The sequence below is a fragment of the Salmo trutta genome, chromosome 6 (assembly GCF_901001165.1).
Source record: "Salmo trutta chromosome 6, fSalTru1.1, whole genome shotgun sequence".
In the NCBI taxonomy this organism is placed as follows: Eukaryota; Metazoa; Chordata; class Actinopteri; order Salmoniformes; family Salmonidae; genus Salmo; species Salmo trutta.
The window spans coordinates 4,555,997-4,577,670 of record NC_042962.1 but is presented as its reverse complement, the minus strand read 5'-3'; the positions used below and the strand labels follow the sequence as shown (position 1 = coordinate 4,577,670).

The window sequence follows — 21,674 nt, the reverse complement described above, 5'->3', positions numbered from 1 at the left end:
GCTCGCGTCTGGGTTTCCCTTTGTAGTCCGTAATAGTTTTCAAGCTCTGCCAGAGCCGGTGTAGTAGGATTCAATCTTAATCCTAAATTGACACTTTGCTTGTTTGATGGTTCGTCTGAGGGCATGGCGGGATTTCTTATAGGCGTCCGTATTAGTGTCCCGTTACTTGAAAGTTTCAGCTTTAGCCTTTAGCTCGTTGCAGATGTTGCCTGTAATCCATGGCTTCTGGTTGGGATATGTACGTGCGGTCACTGTGGGGACGACATCTTCGATGCACTTATTGATGGAGCCAATGACTGAGATGGTATACTCATCAATGCTATTGGATGAATCCAGTCCTGTAGCGTAGCATCTGCGTCATCTGACCACTTCCATATTGAGCAAGTCAATGGTGCTTCCTGCTTAAGTTTTGCTTGTAAGCAGGAATCAAGTGGATAGCATTATGGTCAGATTTGCCAAATGTAGGGTGAGGGAGAGTTTTGTACGCATCTCTGTGGCTGGATTAAAGGTGGTCTAGAGTTTTTTTACCCCTCTGGTTGCACATTTAACTTCTTCGGGATCAGTGTCCCATCCACGGGACAGTTGAGCTAATGTAGGCTAATGTGATTAGCATGAGGTTGTAAGTAACAAGAACATTTCCCAGGACATAGACATATCTGATTTTGCCAGAGGAGAGTGCACCATTTTGAACATGAAAAGTTATTAATTTATTAATAAATTAGGCACATTTGGGCAGTCGTGATACAACATTTTGAACAGAAATACAATGGCTCATTGGATCAGTCTAAAACTTTGCTTATACACTGCTGCCATCTAGTAGCCAACATTTTAATTGCACTTGGGCTGGAATAATACATTATGGCCTTGCTCTTGCATTTCAAAGATGATGGTACATAAAATTCATAATTTTCATTTATAAGGTCTATTGTGTTATATTCTCCTACATTCTTTTCACATTTCCACAAACTTCAAAGTGTTTCCTTTCAAATGGTACCAATAACATGCATATCCTTGCTTCAGGGCCTGAGCTACAGGCAGTTAGATTTGGGTATGTCATTTTTGGTGAAAATTGAAAAATAGGGGTGGATCCTTAAGAGCTTTTAACAGGAACAACACACAGGTCTTTCCATCATTGTATGATTTTTTGAATGCAAATGAACTCAAGCTTACAGACAATGTCAAATGTGATATAGCAAAGTACCCGAGTGAGCTGGGTGCGCATTTACACAGGTACATTCCCGAAACGGACGACTCAAACAACTGGATTTGTTATCCCTTTCACGCGCTACCTCAATTCCACTTACCAATATCTGAAAAAGAGAGCCTCATCAAAACTGCAACAAGCGGTTCTGTGAAAATTGAATTTAATCAGAAGCCAATGCCTGATTTCTGGATAGGGCTGTGCTCAGAGTTTCTTGCCTTGGCAAATCGTGCTGTTAAACGCTGATGCCCTTTGCAACCACGTCTCTATGTGAGAGTGGATTCTCGATCCTCACTAGCATGAAAACTAAATACAGGCGCAGACTGTGTGTGGAAAATGATTTAAGACTGAGACTCTCTCCAATACAATCCAACATTGCATAGTTATTTGCATCCTTTCAAGCACACCCTTCTCATAAACCTGTGGTGAGTTATTCACAATTGTTTATGTAAGATGGCTAAATAATAAGTAAAATGATTGATTATTATTATATTATATTATTATTTGTGCCCTGGTCCTATAAGAGCTTTGTCGCCTTCCACGAGCCGGGTTGTGACAAAAACTCACACTCATTCTTATAGTGTGTGTGTGTGTGTGTGGCAGACTTACAATGATGTCAAAAAAACAACATTTGAGAGTGCGCTGACCCTGGTGCTAGAGGGGGTACAGCTGGAGGTTGAATGTTTGAAGGGGTACGGGACTATAAAAAGTTTGGGAACCACTGCTCTGCATCATGCTACTCGTGTATACATAGTAGAACATGTGTCATATCCCTATCCCATATCACCATTAGCCAGCAGCATACCATCCTGCATCCCACTGCTGGCTTGCTTCTAGAAGCTAAGCAGGGTTGGTCCAGGTCAGTCCCTGGATGAGAGACCAGATGCTGCTGGAAGTGGTGTTAGAGGGCCAGTAGGAGGCACTTGTTCCTCTGGTCTAAAAAATATCCCAATTTCCCAGGGCAGTAATTGGGGACGCTGCCCTGTGTAGGGTGCTGTCTTTTGGATGGGATGTTAAACGTGTGTCCTGACTCTCGGAGGTCATTAAAGATCCCATTACACTTATTGTAAGAGTACGGGTGTTAACCCCGGTGTCCTGGTTAAATTCTCAATCTGGCCCTCATACCATCATGGCCACCTTATCATCCCCAGCTTACAATTGGCTCATTCATCCCCTGTAACTATTCCCCAGGTTGTTGCTGTAAAGGAGAATGTGTTCTCAGTCAACTTACCTGGTAAAATAACAGTTAAATAAAATATCCCATCTACCACCAGGACATTCATCCATCAGGCCAGGGACTCTATGGACTCACTCTACCAGAGAAGTGCACGCAAAGGGAATTTCATTTTTGAATAGGATTTATGTATCTGATTCACTGTAATACTTTTCTAAATAACAAGGAAAATGGCTACAAGGAAAATATTTAATCCCAGCAAGATATTTTTCTGTGTCACAACCGGCACACTATCCCCCATGTAGTGCACTACTTTTGACCAGGGAATATAGGGCTCTGGGTTGTTTTCAAAAGTAGTGCACTTTATAGGGAATATGCTGCCAGTTAGGATGCACACATTAATTCCAGCCAAAGAGCGAAGTCAGAAGAATATGGGAAACAAGGGAAATGTATTTATAATTTGTTCCTCTATTTAGTCAAGTAAAAAAAAAAAAAATCCCTCAAATATGGTTCCAAACCATTAGAGTTCCACACTCTGTATTTATTAAGGTCCCAAACCATTAGAGTACTATATAACGTAAGTAGGGTCCCAAACCATTAGAGTTCCACACTCTGTATTTAAGGTCCCAAACCATTAGAGTACTATATAACATAAGTAGGGTTCCATACCGTTAGAGTACTATATAACGTAAGTAGGGTCCCAAACCATTAGAGTTCCACACTCTGTATTTAAGGTCCCAAAGCATTAGAGTACTATATAAGTAGGTTAACAAACGTACTTATAAAAACAGTACAGTACTATATACTATATAGTTGTCAATAGCTCCCTAGGTGAGGTGGGTATGAAGTCAGACGCAGGAGAGTAATAATATAGAGAAGGCGTTTATTAAAGAGTCCATCCATAGAACAGGCACAGGACCACAACAGCAGCCCACTGAAATAATCCGGAACACAGTCCAGAAAATACACCTGTCTAACAGAACAAAATAAAACGCAACCCAAATCAACGACAGGTACACAAAGAATCCAGCACGAAACCACACTGGTAGGGCGAGATTAAATACCCCACTAATTAACCTAAACTAGACACAGGTGAAACACAAGACAGACTAAACCAAACAAAAAGGAAAAAGGGATCGGTGGCAGCTAGTAGACCGGCGACGACGACCGCCGAGCGCCGCCCGAACAGGGAGAGGAGCCACCTTCAGTGGAAGTCGTGACTATAGTACTATATTAAACAGTACTATATACTGTAGGCAGGGTACCAAACCATTAGAGTACTATATTCTAAAGGTAGGGTCCCAAACCATTATATTACTATATAAGTAGGTTAACAAACCATTTGAGTACAATATACTGAAGGAAGGGTCCCAACCATTTGCGCACCATGTGCTGTAGTTAGTGTTAGAAACATAGAGTACTATTTAAGAAGGGTCCCAAACCACTAGAGCACCATGTGCTGTAGGTAGGGTTAGAAACATAGAGCACTATTTAAGAAGGGTCCCAAACCATTAGAGTAACGGATGGCTATACTGTACATGCTTATTGTTTTGGCCATGGGAATAATTACCCTAAGGCTTAGCAGTTATACATATGGTTTTGAAGGGGACATTTTAATAATTTGCCCAACAACATGGTTTCTCAGGGGGTTTTACCTCAATCAAGTTATTTATGTGGTTCCCAAATGGAACACTATCTCCTGCAGCATATAGTGCACTACTTTTCACCAGAGCCCTACGGGTAGTAGGGTAGTTGTTAACGTTACAGATTGCCATTTGTGACACAACCACAGTCCACTCAGTGGTGTGCCTGATAGACAGAGGGGGACAGGTGCAAAGCTCAAGCTATGACATCAGCGGTGGCCATTTTGTGTTTTCTTCCCCCAACTGACTCTTGGTTCCCATGGTCACCACTGTGGTTCCACAGCTGCAGAGCGGAACGAGTGGTGTGTGACAAGAGATGAACATATGGTCATTGAGAGGGTATGTATGCATCTCAACGGACACCCTATTCCCCTTTCTAGGGCATTACTTTTGACTAGAGCTCTGTGGACCCGGATAGAAAATTAGTTCCCTACAGGGAATAGGGTACCATTTAGGACAAAGACAATGGAATCATTGAGGAGGATATCTGTGACTCCTTTTAACAGAGTCAACCTGTATTTGAGACCAGATTTAAATAGTTTAACAGTAAACTTTAAGATGTATGTATTACCCTTTGACCAAGCTATATTTGATGCAGATTTAAATGGTTTAACAGTAAACTTGCATTGTGCATTGACTAATTTATTTTCGATGTTGGGACTTTTAAACAACTTTAGAAGTTACTTAAGATGTTACACTTAATCCATGTTTAGGGATAAGGCTATGTGAATTGGTAAACAACAGCTGCTAGTAGCAGACCACCATCTAATATGTTAAAATCTCCTGTTCTACTTTGTCCTGGTATTGGCACATTTTGCTAATCCATTTGTCCTAGAACCCTTTGCTGACACCGGGGCTAACTATGCTATCTGTTATGCTACCACTTAGTACAGATTCAACAGATTGCACACTAGAAGAGATGCAACGGTTTTGTGGAATTTACTGTGACCTGGACATTTACTGTGCCTTTACTAGAATTCCCAGGTTTCACACAAATTCCTGTTTGAGTGTTCCTCGAATCAGGAAGAATTGAGAACGGAGGGAGGAAACCTTCAACTAGGATTCTGGAAAAGCAGGGAATGTTGGGTAATGTTAAAGGAATAGGACGCCATTTGGGACGCATCCGTGGGCCACAAACGTTAAACGTTATGATGTCAGAATGTTCTATAAGCACACTGTTGTTCCCACAGTGTGTGTTTTACAGCCCAGGGCATAAAGAACTACCGCTCAGCTGAGAGAACCCACACCCCCGGGCTCTTACCCAGACCTGTTCTAAACCCAACAAGCTAACAGGCTAGTCTTTCACTACACCAGCCCACACCCCCTGGCTCTTACCCAGCCGTGGCTAGCCTTTCACTACACCAGCCCACACCCCCTGGCTCTTACCCAGCCCTGGCTAGCCTTTCACTACACCAGCCCACACCCCCTGGCTCTTACCCAGCCGTGGCTAGCCTTTCACTACACCAGCCCACACCCCCTGGCTCTTACCCAGCCCAGGCTAGCCTTTCACTACACCAGCCCACACCCCCTGGCTCTTACCCAGCCATGGCTAGCCTTTCACTACACCAGCCCACACCCCCTGGCTCTTACCCAGCCCTGTTCTAAACCCGACGAGCTAACAGGCTAGTCTTTCACTACACCAGCCCACACCCCCTGGCTCTTACCCAGCCCTGGCTAGCCTTTCACTACACCAGCCCACACCCCATCGCTCTTACCCAGCCCTGTTCTAAACCCAAAGAGCTAACAGGCTAGTATTTTGTAAGGCTCATCAACTGCGTCAAGGCTTTCACTCTCAAGTACAGTTTTTTTTAATGGATGAACCACAACATTTAAAGTTCTAATATGTTCTAATGCTTTAAACACATCAGGAGACCTTTTTTGAAGTCTGGAAAAACATTTTTTTTAAATATGTAGTTCCCTTCAATTTAACTGTGTACTTAGCTAAGGCCTTATTCATTCGGATGGCCTTATGACTGTTATTTTATAGTCCTGACGGTCTTCATCCATAATCATCGGTTACACGATTTAACGGTAAATGTGGCGGCCTTACTCAATACACACGTAACCTGTCCCTTTCGAGAAAGTCTTTGGAGTCTATAAGAAATGGGTTAATACTGACTAGTTTGTGGTTTATATGTCGGTATAACTCGGATAGTCCCAAGCAGATGGTTTGTAGATGTTTAGAAGATGTTCAATAACTGTCAACAACATTTCAACTAACCGTCCACCAACCATAACCTAATCCTTATCCTAACCTCAACCCTTACCTTTACCCTTAGCTTAACCCTAACTGAAACATTAGCAAGCAGTTGCATATCAACCGATAGTTAGTTGATAGTTTGACCATCTGTAGAGCATCAGTTGGGACTATCCAGACCATCTGTAGAGCATCAGTTGGGACTATCCAGACCATCTGTAGAGCATCGGTTGGGACTATCCAGACCATCTGTAGAGCATCGGTTGGGACTATCCAGACCATCTGTAGAGCATCGGTTGGGACTATCCAGACCATCTGTAGAGCATCAGTTGGGACTATCCAGACCATCTGTAGAGCATCGGTTGGGACTATCCAGACCATCTGTAGAGCATCGGTTGGGACTATCCAGACCATCTGTAGAGCATCAGTTGGGACTATCCAGACCATCTGTAGATCATCAGTTGGGACTATCCAGACCATCTGTAGAGCATCAGATGGGACTATCCAGACCATCTGTAGAGCATCAGTTGGGACTATCCAGACCATCTGTAGAGCATCAGTTGGGACTATCCAGACCATCTGTAGAGCATCAGTTGGGACTATCCAGACCATCTGTAGAGCATCAGTTGGGACTATCCAGACCATCTGTAGAGCATCAGATGGGACTATCCAGACCATCTGTAGAGCATCAGATGGGACTATCCAGACCATCTGTAGGTCATCAGATGGGACCATCCAGATAAAGTGGGACCAATAGTTCCAGTGTTATTTCCCGCCACATATACAGTATGAGGACGATTTGACACTTTTTATTAGTTCCATGCAAAATATAACCATTCAGTTACAGCAGGGTTTCAAATGGGTTACAATATAAAATATATACACTAATTCCAATATTGTTTCACTCATATGCAACCACACACTATTTCAAGTTATTTCAATCTCATGCAATAACCCACTATTTCAAATTATGTAGATCTTATGTAATAATTATTACATGCATACAAGCATACAGTAGGTCTGAAGTCAGAGAGACAAATATGGCATTTGCCGAGAGAGAGAGAGTGAGAGAGAGAGAGAGAGAGAGACAGAGAGACAGAGAGAGAGAGAGAGAGAGAGACTTAGAGAGACAGAGAGAGAGAGACAGAGACAGAGACAGAGACAGAGAGAGAGAGAGAGAGAGAGAGAGAGAGAGAGAGAGAGAGAGAGAGAGAGAGACAGAGAGAGAGAGAGAGAGAGAGAGAGAGAGAGAGAGAGAGAGAGAGAGAGAGAGAGAGAGAGAGAGGAAACAACAGAATGGCTTAATGACATTCTGAATAATAAATGGGAAATCAACAATCAAAGTGCATCGGCATTAGTATCCCTACTGATAGCTCATTTATGCTAATCATACTATCCTGCAAGACATTTGAAATCAGTTAAATGATTGTGTATCTACAGATGACATTCTAATGTATTTTAAATGTGCTATAATAATATGTCTTAATAGCGGTAATATCTTTAGTTGTCGCATACTTGGATGGTCACCAGTTAAGGTGAAGTACTCAAACGTTCTTGCGCTTGATGGCCTTCATCAGCGGGATCCACTTAGAGCACTTGGCTTGACCCCAGTTTGACCTCTGCCTGTAACCTTTGACCTCTGTGGGCCCGTCATGTTCGTCTGCCTCCGATATGATCTCCATCTTCTGGATCATCAGCTTCATCAGGTCGTGCTGCTTCTCCAGCACACTGGATATCTCCTTCAGTCTGTATGGGATTATATAGAAATATACACACTGGATATCTCCTTCAGTCTGAATGGGATTATATAGAAATATACACACTGGATATCTCCTTCAGTCTGAATGGGATTATATAGAAATATACACACTGGATATCTCCTTCAGTCTGTATGGGATTATATAGAAATATACACACTGGATATCTCCTTCAGTCTATAACATAGAAATATACACACTGGATAACTCCTTCAGTCTGTATGGGATTATATAGAAATATACACACAGGATACCTCCTTCAGTCTATAACATAGAAATATACACACTGAATATCTCCTTCAGTCTATAACATAGAAATATAAATACTGGATATCTCCTTCAGTCTGTATGGGATTATATAGAAATATACACACAGGATATCTCCTTCAGTCTATAACATAGAAATATAAATACTGGATATCTCCTTCAGTCTCTATGGGATTATATAGAAATATAAATACTGGATATCTCCTTCAGTCTGAATGGGATTATATAGAAATATACACACTGGATATCTCCTTCAGTCTATAACATAGAAATATAAATACTGGATATCTCCTTCAGTCTGTAACATAGAAATATAAATACTGGATATCTCCTTCAGTCTATAACATAGAAATATAAACACTGGATATCTCCTTCAGTCTGTCAGACAAGACCACTAGAGGCTGCTCACACACCATACAACCCCTAGCCCTCCTTTACACACCATACAACCCCTAGCCCTCCTTTACACACCATACAACCCCTAGCCCTCCTTTACACACCATACAACCCCTAGCCCTCCTTTACACACCATACAACCCCTAGCCCTCCTTTACACACCATACAACCCCTAGCCCTCCTTTACACACCATACAACCCCTAGCCCTCCTTTACACACCATACAACCCACAACAACCCTTTCGGATCTATATGTGTCACCTTTGCTTCTGTTTGCGTAGTTCAGCTTCGACAGAGGTTGAATTTGATGAGTTGGTCAATAGATGAGTACGCACTTCGTTGGCTTCTCCTTGACTCCACAACTGCAGTATATAGAGACCATTTGAACAAACAACAGGTTACCAGGGAATACTGCACAGTTCTTTAATTATTTAGCATATAGATAGAGAAACTCTAAGGACATCATATATGTTGAATATAGAGTCAGAAGTTTGGACACACCTACTCATTGAATGATTTTTTTTTCTTTATTTTTTACTATTTTCAACATTGTAGAATAATAGTGAAGACATCAAAACTATGAAATTACACATATGGAATCATGTAGTAACCAAAAAAGTGTTAAACAAATCAAAATATATATATGAGATTCTTCAAAGTAGACATCCTTTGCCTTGATGACAGCTTTGCACACTCTTTGCATTCTCACAACAAGCTTCATGAGAAATGCTTGAAGGAGTTCCCACATATGCTGTTGGCTGATGTGTTGGTATTCAGGCCAAAGAGTTCAATTTTGGTTTCATCAGATCAGAGAATCTTGTTTCTCATGGTCAGAGAGTCCTTTGGGTGCCTTTTTACAAATTCCAAGCGGGCTGTCGTGTGCCTTTTACTGAGGAGTGGCTTCCGTCTGGCCACTCGAACATAAAGGCCTGATTGGTGGAGTGCTGCACAGATGGTTGTCCTTCTGGAAGGTTCTCCCATATCCACAGAGGAACTCTAGAGCTCTGTCAGAGTGACCATCTAGTTTTTAGTCACCTCCCTGACCAAGGCCCTTCTCCCTAGATTGCTCAGTTTGGCTGGACAGCCAGCTCTAGGAAGAGTCTTGGTGGTTCCAAATTTCTTCCATTTAAGAATGATGGAGGCCACTGTGTTCTTGGGTACACTTCCCCAGATCTGTGCATCAACACATGTCTGTTTTTTGCTTTGCCGTTATGGGTGTATTGTGTGTAGATTGCTGTTGAATGACATCAATAGACACCTACATACGGCTAGCCTGTAACTCTACTGTAAGGGATTCTGCTGTTCATTTTTTTTTTTTCATTTTTTTTTTTTGCCTCCGCTTTTGAACGCTTTCGATGTTTTGTACACTCAGTGTTATAATCTACATTGATCGTCCTCCGTTCTCTATGTCGTTTGTTATTGAAGCCCTCGATAGAGAAGACATCAATCTACACCAGTCACCAATAACTCTACTTTTCAATTTAGGTGTTGTTTTCCCTCCAGTGAATGCGACTCTGAGCACTAGGGCTACGTTCAAACAGTGTCTCTGAATAGGAGAACTGATCTACTAGAGTATTAGTTTCGTCTTGTAGATTTGAATCCTACTATGAGATGGTTTACGAATCCAGGACCAGGCACCATACCTACCTTGGAGCACTTGCGGTTGGGATAGATGGTGATGGATGATTGGTCCACTCTCTTCAACAACCAGTATGGCATCTTCTCCTCCAGATTGGTGTGGAGTTCAATCTGACATAGAAATACATCAATGCCTTCAGTCATCAATATCCGCAAGGGATTTTGTCATATTGAGTATTTGGAGAAAGGTTAAGCTATATTTTGGTATACTAGTACAGTATGATGAAGAAATGATGTTGACCCAATCAGAACACATTTTACAATGACACTAAAACAACTACCCATTAGCTATTCAAAATGTGTAACAATTCCTCAAAACATCCTAACATAAGCAATAAAATATCAAAAAACATATCAAGTGGATTGATTGTTATCCAGCTACACACCTGCATGGCTATTCTCTTCAGAGCGGCACTTCTCTGTACCTCAGCGATGTCACCGACAGCCAATCCAATCTGTAGTACACACAAAGGGACACCAATAGGAACCATCAATATTTTGGTGGGTTGGCAGCTATCCATTGACAATTAGCATTGACCTCCCATAGTCTTTTTTCCTTGCGGAAAGTGGGGCTGTCTTTCAGTAGTCTGAAGCGGTTTCCTCTCCATCTTCCATTCATCAATAAAGAGACAAGGAAAGATCTAAGTAAAGGAGACCAGAGAGGAAGCCACTTTAGACTGTTGAGATTAATCCCTTAGATCAATGGTGTCAAACTCATTAATCTGCCAAAATGAAGACAAAATTCAATACAGACATATCATTATTCAGCCTGGTCTCATTGACTAGACAAAACGTATTAAATATAGGGGGATACCTAGTCAGTTGTACAACTGAATGCATTCAACTAAAATGTGTCTTCCGCATTTAACCACACCCCTCTAACCACACACTATGCTGGCCTTTTATGCAGAGTTGCAAAGAAAAAGCCATATCTCAGACTGGCCAATAAAAATAAATTATTAAGATGGGCAAAACAACACAGACACTGGACAGAGGAACTCTGTCTAGAAGGCCAGCATCCCGGAGTCACCTCTTCACTGTTGACGTTGAGACTGTTGTTTTGCGTGTACTATTTAATGAAGCTGCCAGTTGAGGACTTGTGAGGCGTCTGTTTCTCAAACTAGACATTAATGTACTTGTCCTCTTGCTCAGTTGTGCACCGGGGCCTCCCACTCCTCTTTCTATTCCGGTTAGAGCCATTTTGCGCAGTTCTGAGAAGGGAGTAATACACAGCGTTGTACGACATCTTCAGTTTCTTGACAATTTCTCGCATGGAATAGCCTATATTTCTCAGAAAAATAATAGTCTGACAAGTTTCAGAAGAAAGTAATTTTTTTCTGGACATTTTGAGCCTGTAATTGAACCCACAAATGCTGATGCTCCAGATACTCAACTAGTCTAAAGAAGGCCAGTTTTATTGCTTCTTTAATCAGAACAACAGTTTTCAGCTGTGATAACATAATTGCAAAATGGTTTTCTAATGATCAATTAGCCTTTTAAAATGCTAAACTTGGATTAGCTAACACAATGTGCCGTTGGAACACAGGAGTGATGGTTGCTGATAATGGGCCTCTGTACGCCTATGTAGATATTCCATAAAAAATCTGCTGTTTCCAGCTACAATAGTAATTTACAACATTAACAATGAATACACTGTATTTCTGATCAGTTTGATGTTATTTTAAAAACAAGGACATTTCTAAGTGACCCCTAACGTTTAAACGGTGGTGTATACTGAACAAAAATAAACATGTTGGATCCCATGTTTCATGAGCTGAAATAAAATATCCCAGAAATGTTCCATAAGCACAAACAGCTTATTTCCCTCACCTTTGGCAGTAATTACAGCTGTCTTTCGGGGTAAGTCTCTAATAGTTTTCCACACCTGGATTGAGCAACATTTGCCCATTATTCTTTTTTTTAATTATTCAAGCTCTGTCAAATGAATTGATCATTGTTAGACAATGTCACGCCCTGACCAGGTGAACTCGGGTATTTTGGGTCAGGGTGTGTCATGTTGGGTATTTTTCCTTGGTTTGTTTTATGTTTACGTTTTAGCCTTGTGTAGGCTCTAGGTGGGTTATTTCTATGTTGGGTTCTGTCGATTCCCAATCAGAGACAGCTGTCGCTAATTGTCTCTGATTGGGATCACATTTAAGTTGCTGTTTTCCCCACGCTGTTTGTGGGGTGTTGTCTCTTTGTCCGAGCAGTTAACGTATCGGCATCTTTTCTTGTTTTGGTGTACGTGTTTATTCCAGTGTGTTGAATAAACATGTGTTCGCTCCCAGCTGCGCTTTGGTCCGCTTCCTCATTACCTGACGCCGAACGTTACAGACAACCATTTAAAGATTTCAAGTAGATGGAAGTCAAAACTGTAAGGAACATCAACTGTATTCTTGGTTAGCAACTCCAGTGTAGATTTAGGCCTTGTGTTTTAGGTTATTGTCCTGCTTGAAAGGTGAATTCATCTCCCAGTGTCTGGTGGAAAGCTGACTGAAACAAGTTTTCCTCTAGAATTTCACCTGTTCTTAGCTACATTCTGTTTACACTTTATCCTGAAAAACTGCCCAGTCCTTATCAATTATAACCAAACCCATAACATGATGCAGCCACCACTATGCTTGTAAATATGGAGAGTGTGTCACGTCTACTCCACCTCCTCCCCTCCGGCGTTCCACGTCGCCGTTATCCTAACCACCGGTCCATCGTTATGCACACTTGCACGTCATCATCAGACACACCTGGACTCCATTCTTACCTCCTCTATATCCGGCACTCCCTTAGGTTCTTTCCCCATTCAGTATTGTTCATGAGTTTCTTGTCTATACGCTACTCGTGTTTGTTATATTGTTCGATGTTCCATTTGTTATTAAACTCACCACCTGCACTTGCTTTTCGATTCCCAGCATATACGCTACAGAGTGATACTCAGTGATGTGTTAGCCCCAAAATATAACACTTTGTGTTCAGGACAAAAAGTTTAAAAAATTGGCATATTTTTGCAGTATTACGTTAGCCTGTTGGAAAAGGATGGAATATGTTTTTTTTTCTGTACAGGCTTCCTTATTTTCACTCTGTCAATTAGGTTAGTATTGTGGAGTAACTACAATGTTGTTGATCCATCCTCAGTTTTCTCCTATCACAGTCATTAAACTCTGTAACTGTTTTAAAGTCACCATTGGCCTCATGGTGAAATCCCTGAGTGGTTTCCTTCCTCTCCAGCAACTGAGTTAGGAAGGACGCCTGTATCTTTGTAGTGACTGGGTGTATTGATACACCATCCAAAGGGATATTCAATGTCAGCTTTTTTTTACCCATCTACCAATAGGTGCCCTTCTTTGCGAGGCATTGTATTACCTCCCTGGTCTTTGTGGTTGAATCTCTGCTGAAAATTCACTGCTTGACTGAGGGACCTTACAGATAATTGTATGTGTGGGGTACAGCGATGAGGTAGTCATTCAAAAATCATATTAAACACTATTATTATGCACAGACAGAGTCCATGCAACTTTTAATGTGACTTGTTAAGCACATTTGTATTCCTGAACTTATTTAGACTTGCCATAACAAAAGGGTTTAATACATGTTGACACGTATTCAACCTTTTGCTTATCATTTTAAATAAATACAACAAAAATGTTGTCAAATGTAACAGTTTAACTTCTGTCCCTTTCCTCGCCCCAACCTGGGCTTGAACCAGGGACCCTCTGCACACATCAACAACTGACACCCCACGAAGCATCGTTACCCATCGCGCCACAAAAGCCACGGCCCTTGCAGAGCAAGGAGAACAACTACTTCAGGTCTCAGAGCGAGTGACGCCACCCGATTGAAACGCTATTAGCGCGCACCACCGCTAACTAACTAGCCATTTCACATCGGTTACACAAACATAATTTTACTTTGACATTATGAGGTATTGTGTGTAGGCCAGTGGAAAGAAAATCTCAATGTAATCCATTTTAAATTCAGGCTGTAACACAACACAATGTGGAAAAAGTAAAGGGGTGTGAATACTTTCTGAAGACACTGTATCTACTGATTGGATAGGTCCATCTGAGCCACAGCTTAGTATCTACTGATTGGATAGGTCCATCTGAGCCACAGCTTAGTATCTACTGATTGGATAGATCCATCTGAGCCACAGTTTAGTATCTACTGATTGGATAGGTCCATCTGAGCCACAGTTTAGTATCTACTGATTGGATATGTCCATCTGAGCCACAGCTTAGTATCTACATTTTAGTCATTTAGCAGACGCTCTTCTCCAGAGTGACTTACAGTAGTGAATACATACATTTCACACATTTCATACATTTTTTTTTGTACTGGCCCCCCATGGGAATCAAACCGACAACCCTGGCATTGCAAACACCATGCTCTACCAACTGAGCCACAGGGAAGACTGATTGGATAGGCCCATCTGAGCCACAGCTTAGTAACTACTGATTGGATAGGTCCATCTGAGCCACAGGCTTAATCCCATCCTTTAACTTTTATGTTTGGTTGAGTTGGAAACGTGTGTTGTATTTTCAAAAGTTATTGAATTGTGTTTGGTTGTTAAATGAAACCAAATGTCAACATTAAAGGATAGTTATCTTTTGCTTGGATAGTTCAATTTGTGCCACTGACTTCTGCCTTAAATTCCAGTTGTCTACAAATTAATAATTTATATTTTGGATTCAACTCTCTATCTCAAACACAAATCTAAGTTAAAGAATCAGTAAATCAAATCAAATGCACTTTACATGATTTGATTTAGTCCTATTTTTTAACTTTGTAGACAAACTGGAATTAAAGTTAGACTACTGTAATTTATAGTCAGACTACTGTAATTCAAAGATGGAACTACCCAAGCAGAAGATACACCTCCTTCAAATGTTGATATTTGGTAATTCAGTTCCCCGACTTTAAATATCATTATATTAGAAATCAACCAGAGATGGAAACCTTAGGCCTATTTTATAGTTAATTAGTTGGTTGAATTCTGGGTTGAATTGAAACAATAACTGTTTATGGTTTTGCAAATGCTATTTTGACCAATATAACATCATTGATGATATACGAGTGATAAAGTATGGTCACATTTCATTTGCTCTGTTAAACCATTTGGAATGACTGTGATAGCAACGGTGAGTCTATTTCGTTTTTAAAATGGAGATCTCTCAACAATCAAGTAGTCAATGACAAATACCATGGCTATGCAGGGATGTACTTGGACACCATGGATAGGACACCAAAGGGTAGCTGTAGATCAGCGGTGGGCAACTTTTGATGGCCCGCGGATCAATTTCCAAAGTATAAAAAAAAAGTTTAAAAATTACTCAAGTCAGGGTCTCAACTTAACTGTTGCTAGGTAGAATAGTAGAATACACAAGGTGAAATTTCAACATGAGGTTGTGCATCATTAGTTTTTCTCTTGTTAAGTCAGTCACTGACTGTCACTCAATTAGACAACATTTGTTTTATATTGGTACATTTGTAGATTGGTAAATCGGCCACATATTTAAACTTGGTCGAATTACCGATTACCATTGATTTTGTGAGTCACTTTCAGATATACTAAAAACAGAAAACATTTCTCTTCCTTATGGAAGAATGGCAACATGTGTAGAATTGCAGGAAATTTGCTGTAAAACTCCACATTGGCAAAGGAGTAAAATTGCTTCTCTCCGCCCCATGGCAAAATGTGTAGATTTGCAGGAAATTAACTCTTAAAAGGGAAATTGGATGAGGTTTTTAGTGCAGGCCGGGACATCAGTCATTTTTCATTTAACTAGGCAGGTCGGTTAAGAACAAATTCTTATTTACAATGATGACCTACACCGCCCAAACCCAGAGAGAATGCTGGGCCAATTGTGTGCCGCCCTATGGGACTCCCAATCACGGCCGGTTGTGATACAGCCTGGATTTGAACCAGGGTGTCCGTAGTGACACCTTAGACCGCTGCACCACTGGGGATTCCCAGACAGTGGGTCATCATGGAGATGCTTACCATCATGTTCATCAGCAGGATCGGCATGAAGATGATAAACAAAACCAACATGTAGAAAGTGATGAAGGGAAATGGAAATTTGTTGTGTAGGTATATGTCCAGAAAATTGCTTTGGTAATTCAGTTCCCCGACCATCATCACAAAGATCTGGATCAATGACAAATCCAGTCGCTCAAACTCTTCCTAAAAAGACAAACGAGAGAAGAAGAAAAACAGTTTAGCTTAAAACTGAACAAAACAGAGGGAAGACAGAACACGACTGAGGGAAAGCTGGGACCGAGAGATTGAAACACATCTTCTATCTCAAGGCCATCAGACTGCTTAACAGCCATCACTAACTCAGAGTGGCTGCTGCCTACATTGAGACCCAATCACTGGACACTTTAATAAATGGATCACTAGTCACTTTATACAATGCCACTTTAACAATGTTTATATATCTTACATTACTCATATCATATGTATATACTGCATTTTATACCATCAATTGCACCTTGCCTATGTATCCATGTATTTATATGTACATATTCTCATTCACCCATTTAGATTTGTGTGTATTAGGTAGTTGTTGGGGAATTGTTAGATATTACTGCACTGTCGTAACTAGAAGCACAAGCATTTCACTACGTTTGCATTAACATCTGCTAACCATGTGTACGGCACCGATAACATTTGTTTTGATTTGATTAGATTTGACTTTAAACAGATTTTATTTCCATCTTCTTTCCATCTCATATACCTTCATTGATTTGAAGAAATTACAAATGACCTATGTAGGACTTATACAAAACAATGTGTTGTTTAAAGTGAGACCACTGTTTCTAATGTCTCTCGTCACCTGGTTGAGCATGAGGGCATGGAAGACCAAGGCAAAAGCCAGCATCAGAAAGAAGAATAGCAGTAGGATTTTAAACAACGTTCTTGCGATCTCCTGAAACATCACCACGTAGATCCCAAAGTGCTCAAACCTGGAAAGAGAAAACACAATGCCCATGATTACCAACATGGACCCATGAGTACCAACGCGGACCCATGAGTACCAACGCGGAACCATGAGTACCAACGTGGACCCATGAGTACCAACATGAAACCATGAGCACCAACGCGGAACCATGAGTACCAGCGCGGATCCATGAGTACCAACGTGGACCCATGAGTACCAATGTGGACCCATGTGTACCAACGTGGACCCATGAGTACCAACGTGGACCCATGAGTACCAACGTGGACCCATGAGTACCAACGTGGATCCATGAGTACCAACGTGGACCCATGAGTACCAACGTGGATCCATGAGTACCAACGTGGACCCATGAGTACCAACGTGGACCCATGTGTACCAACGTGGACCCATGAGTACCAACGTGGACCCATGAGTACCAACGTAGACCCATGAGTACCAACGTGGATCCATGAGTACCAACGTGGACCCATGAGTACCAACGTGGACCCATGAGTACCAACGTGGACCCATGAGTACCAACGTGGAGCCATGAGTACCAACGTGGACCCATGAGTACCAACGTGGACCCATGAGTACCAACGTGGACCCATGTGTACCAACGTGGACCCATGAGTACCGACGTGAAGTTCATTTGACCCTATCAAATTGGGTGTCCAATGAAAGCTAAGAGTCTATATTTCAGGGAATTTAAAGCATAGATACATTTTTCAACTATTTTCTATGTGAAAAATGAGGCGTAAGTAATGGCTTTGATTTCTGGTACAAAAAATGGAAAGGGGGTCTTAGAAAACATGTACTAGAAAAGGTCTTAACCCTTGTGGTGTTCGAGTCTTTGGTACCCATTTTCAATGTTTACTAAAAGAAAAAGGATACAATTAATACTTTTTTCAACCTGAGACTCATTGGCCTTGGCCAATTTTCTGTGAAGAATGTGTAAAATAAACACATTTTCATTGAGTGTACACTGTACACCCCCTACACGTTTATATTACATATGTGGTCTTCGGGTCCACAGCGTAATAAAAGTGTGGAAAAGTGTGTGTGTAGGTGAAAACAAATAAAACATTGAACTCTACTGTACTGAACTCTACTGTACTGTACTGTACTCTACTGTACTGAACTCTACTGTACTGAACTCTACTGTACTGAACTCTACTGCACTGTGCTGTACTGAACTGTACTGAACTCTACTGCACTGTGCTGTACTGAACTGTACTGTACTCTACTGTACTCTACTGTACTCTACTGCGCTGTGCTGCACTGAACTCTACTGTACTGAACTCTACTGAACTCTACTGTACTGAACAGAACTCTACTGTACTCTACTGTACTCTACTGTACTGAACTCTACTGTGCTGTGCTGTACTGTACTCTACTGTACTGAACTCTACTGCGCTGTGCTGCACTGAACTCTACTGTACTGAACTCTACTGATCTCTACTGTACTGAACTGAACTCTACTGTACTCTACTGTACTGAACTCTACTGTACTCTACTGTACTGAACTCTACTGCGCTGTGCTGTACTGTACTCTACTGTATTCTACTGCACTGAACTCTACTGAACTCTACTGTACTGAACTGAACTCTACTGAACTCTACTGAACTCTACTGCGCTGTGCTGTACTGTACTCTACTGCACTGAACTCTACTGCACTGTGCTGTACTGAACTCTACTGTACTCTACTGTACTCTACTGTATTCTACTGTAATCTACTGCACTCTACTGCACTGCACTGAACTCTACTGCACTGAACTCTACTGTACTGCACTGAACTCTACTGAACTGAACTGAACTGTACTGTACTGTACTGTACTGTACTGTACTGTACTGTACTGTACTGTACTGTACTGAACTCTACTGTGATGTCTAAACTTGTGAAAGATTGACGTCTTTGATTGGTTTATATTTGGTCTGGTCCGGACCAACCAAATTTGGTGTTATTTGGTATATCTTCCTCGGTGTACCTATCCAGGATAAATCACTGTGAAGAGAATGACATTCATAATGATTTATTTCTGTATAGTACAGATAAGGGACCGATGATGTAACTCCAATGCTGTAATTCCTACATCGGGTGTAAATCCACTTCACTTACTTTAGATCAATAACCAAAATAGATTTGTACAATGTCAAGGTGTAATGTCATAGCTGTAAGTAGCTGTTGTGCATAGAGTTGTATGGTTTGTTAAACTTTGGAACCAATTGTTTTTGTTGGATCTCAGCGTATTTCCGTTAACCAAGGAATGTCAACCAAGCACGAACAATCATCAGAAAATTAACAATCTCTAAATGACAGTAAACACGCTTTCTTATCTCTCTAGACAGAGACGAATGGGCTATATTGTTTGGACAGTTGATAATTACCTTTGGAGATAGAGGAGGAAGTTAACCCATGACATGATTATGGCCAGTGCCCCAGCCTGCCAGTGCCAGGACCCCTCAGCGTTGAAGAACAGGGCGATAACGAAGAGAAGAGAGAAGATGATTGAGTACCAGTCCTGAATGTTAGAGATGTCCTTCAGGTAACTCAAACGCTATTGAGGGAAAACAAGAGAATGTTATGTACATTAGGCCGGAACTAGAACTCAGAGCCTCAGCAACCAGAGAATGTTATTTACATTAGGCCGGAACTAGAACTCAGAGCCTCAGCAACCAGAGAATGTTATTTACATTAGGCCGGAACTAGAACTCAGAGCCTCAGCAACCAGAGAATGTTATTTACATTAGGCTGGAACTAGATCTCAGAGCCTCAGCAACCAATTGACTTCAATGCGTGAGTTACAACACTTTCTTTGAGTGTTTCTCAACTTAGGATTTTGCCTTAAAATTCAAATTATGTATCTTACTGAACACACCTTTCACTGCCTTTGAATTACATAACTCAGTTAAATATACTGACTAAGTCGCTCTGGATGAGAGCGTCTGCTATATGACAAAAATGTAAATGTGACCTAGTAGATCCAGCTGCAGAACAATATTCCAACATTTCAAACAGATTTCTGTAAAAATGCCCTATTACAGAATGCTTCTCGGCCACACAAAGGTTGGTTGTGTCATGATTCATCATGATGAGTGATGGTCTGCATGTCCTCCACCTGCTCATACTGTGTAAAATCACGCTACACCTACAGTACCAGTCAAAAGGTTGGACACACCTACTCATTCAAGGGTTTTTCCTTATTTTTTCCTATTTTCTACATTATAGAATAATAGTGAATACATCACAACTATGAAATAAGATATGGAATAGTGCAGTAACAAAGAAATTGTTAAACAAATCAAAATATATTTATATTTCAGATTCCTCAAAGTAGCTTCCCTTTGCCTAGATGACAGCATTCTCTCAACCGGCTTCACCTGGAATGCTTTTCCAACAGTTTTGAAGGAGTTCCCAGATATGCTGACCACTTTTTGGCTGCTTTTCCTTCAATCTGCGTCCAACTCATCCCAAATCATCTCAATTGGGTTGAGGTCGGGGGATTGTGGAGGCCAGGTCATCTGATGCAGCACTCCATCAGTCTCCTTCTTGGTCAAATAGCCCTTACACAGCCTAGAGGTGTGTTGGGTCATTGTCCTGTTGAAAAACAAATTATAGTTCCACTAAGCCCAAACCAGATGGGATGGCGTATCACTGCAGAATGCTGTGGTAGCCATGCTGGTTAAGTGTGCCTTGAATTCTAAATAAACCACAGACAGTGTCACCAGCAAAGCACCCCCACACCATCACACCTCCTCTTCCATGCTTCACGGTTGGAACCACACATGCAGAGATCATCCGTTCACCTACTCTGCGTCTCACAAAGACACGGCTGTTGGAACCAAAAATCTCACATTTGGACTCATCAAACCAAAGAAAAGATTTCCACCGGTCTAATGTTCATTGCTCGTGTTTCTTGGCCAAAGCAAGTCTCTTCTTATTGGTATCCATTAGTAGTGGTTTCTTTGCAGGAATTTGACCATGAAGGCCTGATTCATGCAGTCTCTGAACAGTTGATGATGAGATCTGTCTGTTACTTGAACTGTGAAACATTTATTTGGGTTGCTATTTCTGAGGCTGGTAACTCTAATAAACATGTCCTCTGCAGCTGAGGTAACTCTGGGTCTTCCTTTCCTGTCACAGTCCTCATGAGAGCTAGTTCCATCCTAGTGCTTAATGTATTTTTGCTACTGCACTTGAAGAAACTTTCAAAGTTCTTGAAATTTTCCAGATTGACTGACCTTCATTTCTTAAAGTAATAATGTACTGTCATTTATCGTTGCTTATTTTAGCTGTTCTTGCCATAATATGGACTTGGTCTTTTTCCAAATAGGGCTATATTCTGTATACCCCCCTACCTTGTCACAACCCCAGAAGAGGACTGGCCACTCCACGGAGACTGGTTCATCTCTAGGTTTCTCTCTAGGTTTCTTCATCTTGTCAGATGTTTTAATATCTTGGG

At 41.2% G+C, this 21,674-nt stretch overlaps 1 protein-coding gene across 1 annotated transcript in view; it reads right to left on the bottom strand.

Annotated features, from left to right (window-relative positions):
• Window positions 1–7,468: 7,468 nt before the first annotated feature.
• LOC115195331 (transient receptor potential cation channel subfamily A member 1-like) overlaps window positions 7,469–21,674 on the bottom strand; it is an 87,067-nt gene continuing 72,861 nt past the window's right edge. The window contains exons 22-28 of the mRNA XM_029755108.1: window positions 19,600–19,769; window positions 17,107–17,236; window positions 16,269–16,451; window positions 10,660–10,728; window positions 10,283–10,384; window positions 8,897–8,997; window positions 7,469–7,961 (exon numbers count right to left, since the gene is read on the bottom strand). Coding sequence (XP_029610968.1) covers window positions 7,760–7,961; window positions 8,897–8,997; window positions 10,283–10,384; window positions 10,660–10,728; window positions 16,269–16,451; window positions 17,107–17,236; window positions 19,600–19,769 — 957 coding nt within the window. The 3' untranslated portion in view covers window positions 7,469–7,759. The remainder of the gene's footprint in view (window positions 7,962–8,896; window positions 8,998–10,282; window positions 10,385–10,659; window positions 10,729–16,268; window positions 16,452–17,106; window positions 17,237–19,599; window positions 19,770–21,674) is intronic.